This window comes from Ixodes scapularis, unplaced genomic scaffold, assembly GCF_016920785.2.
Source record: "Ixodes scapularis isolate PalLabHiFi unplaced genomic scaffold, ASM1692078v2 PGA_scaffold8__174_contigs__length_109621045, whole genome shotgun sequence".
Lineage (NCBI taxonomy): Eukaryota > Metazoa > Arthropoda > Arachnida > Ixodida > Ixodidae > Ixodes > Ixodes scapularis.
The window spans coordinates 63,855,750-63,862,957 of record NW_024609883.1 but is presented as its reverse complement, the minus strand read 5'-3'; the positions used below and the strand labels follow the sequence as shown (position 1 = coordinate 63,862,957).

The window sequence follows — 7,208 nt, the reverse complement described above, 5'->3', positions numbered from 1 at the left end:
TCTTTTTGTCTTGTTTTTATTTCTTTTGCCTCTACACATACAAGCAGAATGCTGCTCTTGTGGGCTAGCAACTCTAAGTTGTATAATTTTAATCAGACATAAATATGTACTCATGTAACATTCGCCTTTTCGCATTCCCCCAGGTTTGCACCTGTAGCACAAAAGGCATTTTTCGCGTACCAGTACTCTCCTGACTCCCTTCAAGTCATTGGAAAATTGACCGATTCATTTGTTGTATATGACACTTAGGAGGTTTTTAACTAGAATTATGTTAATTTTTACTAATCAGGAATGTAATTATGCAAAACGAACTAGGAATTTTCTTACGCAAAACGCTATTTACCTTGCTAAATACACCTGACAAGGATTAATATAGTACCTAAACTTTTTCTGTACGATGCGTAGTTTTTGTTGGAACATTGTGGTTGGCGTTTGGCGAAACACTAAATGCAAACTTTACTCACGTACTTTAGAGTTTTTCTAAATATAGGAACACAAATCATCGAGCATCACGGGCTTAGAGCAATTCACGCAAACACAGGAGATTGTCCAAGTCCTGTAACATATAGTGGATAGTTAGCTACAAAAAAGATAAGGAAGCAAACTGCACCCCATTAGAACAACAACAAAAAAATCATTCGTAAACTAAAACAAAACAATCAATGACAAACCACGAAAAACAACAAAAAGTGCCCTGCCGGGCTTTTTTGTTGTTTGTAAGAAATATATTTGTAAGAAATAACTATGGAAGGAAAAATTATACAAAGGTTTCGATCTACATTGTTTAAAAACCACAAAATACAAACAAATTTCGGCAGGGACACTAATTAAAACCGCTTACGTGTAGGAACGCAAAAGCATTCATACACGCAGCGCGATCCTACAAGCAGCGCACGACGTCTTCCTTTTCCACACGGCGCTCCGGCGGTCACATCTTGCTCCCCCACTGCGCAGGCGCTGCGAACCTCGACGGCTTCACGACGGCTTCTGTGACGAGGCATCTGCGTTGCTGTGCTTTTCTTTGTGCTTTCTTTCTGTGGCGCGTCCGCTTTGCAGCCAATGGAAATTTATGTGTCGTTTCGCGCAGTCAATGGGCATTTAGGTGCCGTTTCACTCAGCCCATGGGTAATTAGGTGCCGTTTTGCTTATCCACTGGGTATTCACTATTTAGGTGCCGTTTTTCGCTGCTACAGACATCAGATAACGTCTGCTCGCTCCAAACGCCATTTAATGCTTTCGCAATAAAAAGAGACTCCACAATCACCAAGTAAGTTTATTTCAACCCAATTATGCCCAAACTTCCGAATATGTACGCCCGGTGTCTGGTAGGTGCTGTGCTTGTGCAGTGACCAATCCCCTCCTTGCGTACCATGCACCAACAACTTAAGGACTACAGCTGGTGCAGCACACCATCACTTCTACTAGAGACGTGATCCGCTGGCCGTGTATAGAACACCCAGCAAGGTTCCTTGTTCTAGGCGTTCCTGTAGTCCGCATGGTAGACGTGTCCGTCGGGGACAACCATAATCATCATGACGTCCTCCTGCAAACAGAGGCACATTGTGATTACCAGGGTGCAGCGAAGATAGCTGCATCGCTGTAGACAGATCACTGTAACGAAGACAGCCGCATTACTACAGTAATAGCCTTGCCATTATCGTTTGCAACATGAGATCAGTAGATGTTCGGCCTGCAGCGCCTGCTTTCTACATTCGATAGCACTTCGGGGCATGCGCAGCCAAGCACGCTAGGAGGCAACGATCGAGTGCTCGCTGGAGACCGAGCTACTCGTGCCGATCTTATGTTTGTCTACGACCTTCCCAATTAGTTTGCATACAGCGGCTTACGTATTGGCGTCGTTCTTTGTGTTGATGAAATGCACGAGCATGACGAGTGGCCTCTTCAACGACAGAGCTCAGTAGGTTCGACCGAGGACGTATTTAGGCCGTATAAATTTATGATTACTCCATCTTATATATATATATATATATATATATATATATATATACACACATATATATATATATATATATATATATATATATATATATATATATATATATATATACATATTTTTTTTTTTTTTTTTTTTTTTGGTGGGGGGGTCGCTTTATGTACTAACCGGGGTCATTTTGGCTACCGACGGGGCGACTTCTCTACTTTGGGTCGTCATCAAGTACCAGGCGATGCTCTTTTCTGTTCTCGACTACTGTTGCTGACTCGGTCAATCAGGGTACGAAAAAAACCTGAACGAGCTGGAAAACACTTCTTCTTGTGCGCAATGAAAGACAAAAAATGGAAGTTCATCAACATGACGTCCGACGAGATTTCTAGCCGTAAGTATACGTAACGGGTCAGTGCAATGAACAACGAGACTTTGAGGACAGGTCAAGCAGGGGGCAAAGGAGGGATGCGGTGGGCCGTGACGGCTACGTCCATCCGTGCGGACGTAGCCGTATCGGGGGGAGAAAGAGTTCCAGCCACGCTCGCTTTCGCACTGCACGTAGACATTTCTTTCGGTGCATGGGAGATAAGCGGAGGCATCAGGTTGCTTTCTCGCAATGTCAAACTTTGCAAAGGCCGGTCACAGCAATGTTTGCTTACGTTGGGTTATGTTACGAAAGTTTACGTCCGCTTACGCTGTGAGTCTGCGCTTCATATTAAGCGTGGTAACCAGTTCAAGGAGTAGCCTTGCACGCGACATTTGTGGCGCGGATGCTGCGGTAATTTGTCACTGGGGTTCCATGTTATCGGATAAATTCGAAAAAACTCCAAGAAACACTCGCCGGCAAAATTTCCATCAATTCGGATTTATCGGAAAAACTTTGAATTGCGGTGTCCTAATACCAAAAACAAAGACTGTATTCTACAATCAAGTTCGATCAAAGCACAGGGTCAATGGTCCTGAGAAAATGCCACACTACTTTCCTTTCAAATCTCGGATTATTGACAAAAGGCTTCTTCTGTTTCTTTCGTCAAGGTTCCTCCATGACAACAGCTCAGTGTTCTTGGCCAGAACGAAAACCACCGTTTCGGTTTCAAGTTTGGACCATACATTTTGCGTTTCTTAGAGGGTCTGCTTTCGTAACAGTGTAGATTATGGACCAGCGATTTGGTCGAAGGGGCAAAGGGGAGAGGGCAGTTGAAGTTTCTATATTATATATGACCCTATATCACAGCTTCCCAGCGGTTACCTACAGGAGCCTAGTGATTTTAAGGTATCGACGCTTATCTAAGCTGCACTTGTTCTCAAATTTCGTCGTGGGACAGCTTAGTATTGCCAACGCCGAATCCAGCTGAATACATATTATTTGATACAAGGGCATTATTTTGAATCTAGCACGCGTTTGCACCCGCAAACTATTTATTTCTCTTTTTGATAAATAGAAAGGACTGCGAAATGAAGTTAAAATTACGGAGAATCGCGTATCTAACAAAAATAAACTACGACAAACTCCACATTTTCGGAAAAAAAAAAAAAAAAAAAAAAAAAACTCTTAAGAACAGTTTAGATTTTGTCGAAAAATAAACTTGAAAAACACGTAATCCTACTTGTAACGTAACGTAAGAAAACGTAAGCAGACGATTCTGTGTGAACAAGCCTTGAAATAAAGCGCAAATACGTGTTTTCCGTTTTTCCACTCTGCGCACTACATTTGTAGAGTCAGGCGGACTGACGGGTATCTTGCCGCACAGCGTCTATTCTTGATCGGTATCCTGGCGTGCGAAGGCAGAAAGACGCTACACTCCGGCGTGCCAAGGAAGCTTTGATCGCGCCGCGAGACCGGCTAAACTTGATTTCGGCGAGTTGTGCCTTTTTTTCTGTGGAACTGCGCTTTCGTAAAACTTTCCACGTATCCTCAACGGCAAGTCTCACCACTTACACACGGTTTAAAAAAAAAAAAAAAAAGTTCTTCGGCGAACGACGACGAACGAGTAGAAAACGTGTCTTCAGCACGCTGCCGCCATCCTCTGCAACGCTAGCAAAAACACGATTTCATCGTAAGCAAGATGGCCGTCCGGTGGCAGCACTTGCGACCAAGCGGTGATGCGCAATCCAGCAATTCCCATTGAGATCAGTGGCGGGCCCCGACAAATGTTGCCGCGGACTCCTTTCCGCTTTGCTGGTGAATACAAGTAGCTCTCCTGTCGTTTAGAATAGCCACAAGAGGGACTTTGAGATCACTTGGCCTGTTTTTCGAGGACAAGAAACTAAGGGTACCTAGCGCTCCAGGCAAATAGCTGCCATAAATCCGTCTTCGCTTCGATATTTGAGTCCGATTTAGCGCTTTGAAAGAGGGGGAACAGGCTTGAATTGTAAGTGAAATGTATCGCATTCGGACACCTTAGGGGCGGCATGTGATGTTAGATGTGGGGACGGTCGTGTGGTGCGAGAAATAAAGAAAACGACAGACAATAGCTTGCGCAGTCTGAGCGGAATCGGCTCGAACGCACTTCCCGCGGAGCGGGTCACGTGACCTCAAAATCTCTCTCGCGGCTATTTTAACAACCGGGAGACGTCCCCGCATCCACCGGTAAACCGGGCCTGGGGTTTGACGGACCACAATTTGGGCATCTCGGCTTTGGAGGTCAGGAGTTTCGAACTATAGGCCTGTCGCCGAAACTCACGTCCGGCGTCTTGGGCATGAAGCGGTGGTAGCACTGGGGAGGCAGGACAATGTGGTCCCCCGCCCTGACGTCCGTGCGCACCCAGCGGTCCTTGTCGTCGCGCACGTCGAAATAGAGGGAGCCCCACTCCAGGTAGCGGATCTCGGCCTCCTCGTGCCTGTGCTCCCGGCACACGTACGTGGCCAGCTGTCGGGGTTGGGAAGCAGAAAGGCACACACTGTAGTCAGGTCGATCCGATCCGTTGTGCCGCATATATCTATACGGAGTGCAAGTTCGTCCGCTTCTTTCCGCAGCGGTTGCGGGGATGTCATGACTTAAATTAGGGTGAGGACTATAAATCAATTAGATATATTATGCCTTTATCGATACCGCCTTGGAAGGCACAACCGATTTAAAGCCAATTTGAAATTAAAAAAAGAAATGGGTGGCAAGTTTACCAAATGTTATTTTTTGAAAATTAAAAATCAATTGAGGGGAAAAATGCCGAGCTCCGATTGGCTGGATTGGAAGGATAGCGGGTAGACCTCAAGGCAGCTTGCTTTGAAGTTTATCCGTCAATCAGAGCCAATCGGAGCTCGGTGTTCTGATGTCACCGCAACCCCTGCAAAAGATGCAGACGAATTGGCGCTTTGAAGGTAAAGGTAAGGTGCTTCACTGATCGTTTTATTAGTTTCTAAGTCACCGGGTGGTGGTGACGGCACACCACACAACTATAGCCAGCCGGCAACAGCCAGGCGGTGCCAGCAGAGTGAGAGCCAACTTTTACAGCCCGTCTCGTTGTAACTTGGCAAAGGATGAACCATGAGCTCCACAGTGAGTGCTGACGGCTTCGATATGCGCCACGAATTCGAGCGCAACGCGCACACATTGGAGCACGACGCAGCCAAAAACCCTGACACTTATTCGCAGTAAAAGCGCACTCCGGTGATACGCGCCGTCACGTTCCGACTGGTCCACCAGGGCCGTAGCCTCCGCCGTATACTGGCATGTTATGCGATCACGGCTTTCTGGCCTACCCAGTACTTCTTGCTATAGACACTAGGCTAAGCGGCGCCACCAGAATAACAGCTCATGTTTGAACGGTGCAGCCGCCACTGCCAGTCATGCCCAATGTTTTTTTGCTTCAGTCGCTAGATAGCGTCTTACCAAACAACATTGTAGGTTGCCGATACCCTTATATTTCACTCAAAGTTTGACCTCAGCTGACGCTATAGGATCTGACGAAGCCAATCAAGCAGCGCTAAAAGTCCATTGTCATGAAGCTTGTCGTCTTTGCGCGTCGGCTATTACCGGCTAAACAAACTAAGCACAAAAAAAAAGGTCGCAGACTCACGGTGTGTTTGCTGCGCATGAGTAGTTTAGCCAGCGAAAGAAAACGGACAAAAGCCAAGGAGTGCCGTTGACGCGCGAACATTGTGTGTCATCGGCAAACATTGCGCGTCAACGGTGCGTCAACGGCGCTAGCAGTTCATATTTGGCGCTTTTTGATCGGCTCCGCCGGGTCGTAGTGTTGACTGCGATCGGACTTAATGTCGAACGGAGTACATGTGCATTGTTTCGTCTATACTCCGTTGAACTTTAAGCTGAGACTAGAAGCTCCGATTTCAGCGCGAGCTCGCTGGCTTGCGCAGTGCTTTGGTTGCGCGTGACCGCGCGTTCACACTTGTGCTAGCCAGGGCAGAAAGCTCGCGCTGAAGGCGGAGCTTCTATAGTCTCAGCTTAAGGGTGAGCGGAGTTAAATGTTGCACTTCTCAACGAGGGCTAGAAGTTCAGCTTCCTGATACGACATGCTCCTGCCCGATAGTCCGAGCAGCCAAGATGCGTGCTTCTGCGAAGAACTCGCGCTTATAACCTTCGCTGCGGTATACGCATCTCAGGTAAACCTGCTCAGACGAATTTAGTTGCCCTCATTCGCAACTAATGATGTCTGTCGATACCTCTAAGTTTCAAGGTGCCCTTCTACGTGGGAGATGATAAAAATACCAAGCCTTTGGTTCAGAACCATATTTACGTCGGAGAAATTTAGAAAATTGTGTTTCCGTAGAACGATAGCTGGCTGTCACATGGAACCCTGCTTCGAAACACACACACCGGATAACACCACATAGGCTATGAGTAGAGCAACTTTGTCGGCTCCTAGAGTTGTGGTGACGTCAGAACGACGTCGAGCTTTGATTGGCTTCGCTTGAAAGGATAGTGGGTAGACCTTGATGCTAGACGCCTCCAGGTCTACCCGCCATTTTTTTTTAATGAGCCAATAAGAGCTCGTCGTTCTCACATCGTCGCAACCCGTGTGCAATAGAAGCAGACGAACTTGCGCTCTGAATAGTCGCCGACGGCCGAAGAAACGCGGGGTGTGGCTTAGAATGTTTACCATTCGTAGTCGGTTCTTCGGCGAGCTTATCGGTTAGCGCCGCATCGTTGTTGGCTGCGGTACAAAATTGCATGTTCGGGACACGCTGCGCCACGCGTTTTCTACAAGCCGTCAGCAAATATAGGTGGCGTTGGCACGGATTTGTTTACATTATGCAAAAAAGGACATCGTACTCCGGATCCACCGTTTATAAGGTTACCATAAT

General features: G+C 46.8%; 1 protein-coding gene across 1 annotated transcript; it reads right to left on the bottom strand.

Annotated features, from left to right (window-relative positions):
• Positions 1-1,403: 1,403 nt before the first annotated feature.
• On the bottom strand, positions 1,404-4,881 carry LOC120839375 (1,2-dihydroxy-3-keto-5-methylthiopentene dioxygenase 2-like). Its single transcript, XM_040209657.3, has 2 exons — positions 4,630-4,881; positions 1,404-1,543 (listed from the first exon to the last, which is right to left on the bottom strand). Exons 1-2 carry the CDS (start codon positions 4,879-4,881, stop codon positions 1,475-1,477), a joined length of 321 nt encoding a protein of 106 aa, XP_040065591.2. The 3' UTR covers positions 1,404-1,474.
• Positions 4,882-7,208: the final 2,327 nt, after the last annotated feature.

What these genes read in the sequence shown, in the direction of transcription:
- LOC120839375 (XM_040209657.3), bottom strand. Translation starts at nt 4,881, where the DNA reads ATGCGGCACAACGGATCGGATCGACCTGACTACAGTGTGTGCCTTTCT. An exon ending in TCATGCCCAAGACGCCGGAC is followed by an intron (nt 1,544 to 4,629) that starts GTGAGTTTCGGC and finishes CTCTGTTTGCAG; the next exon opens with GAGGACGTCATGATGATTAT.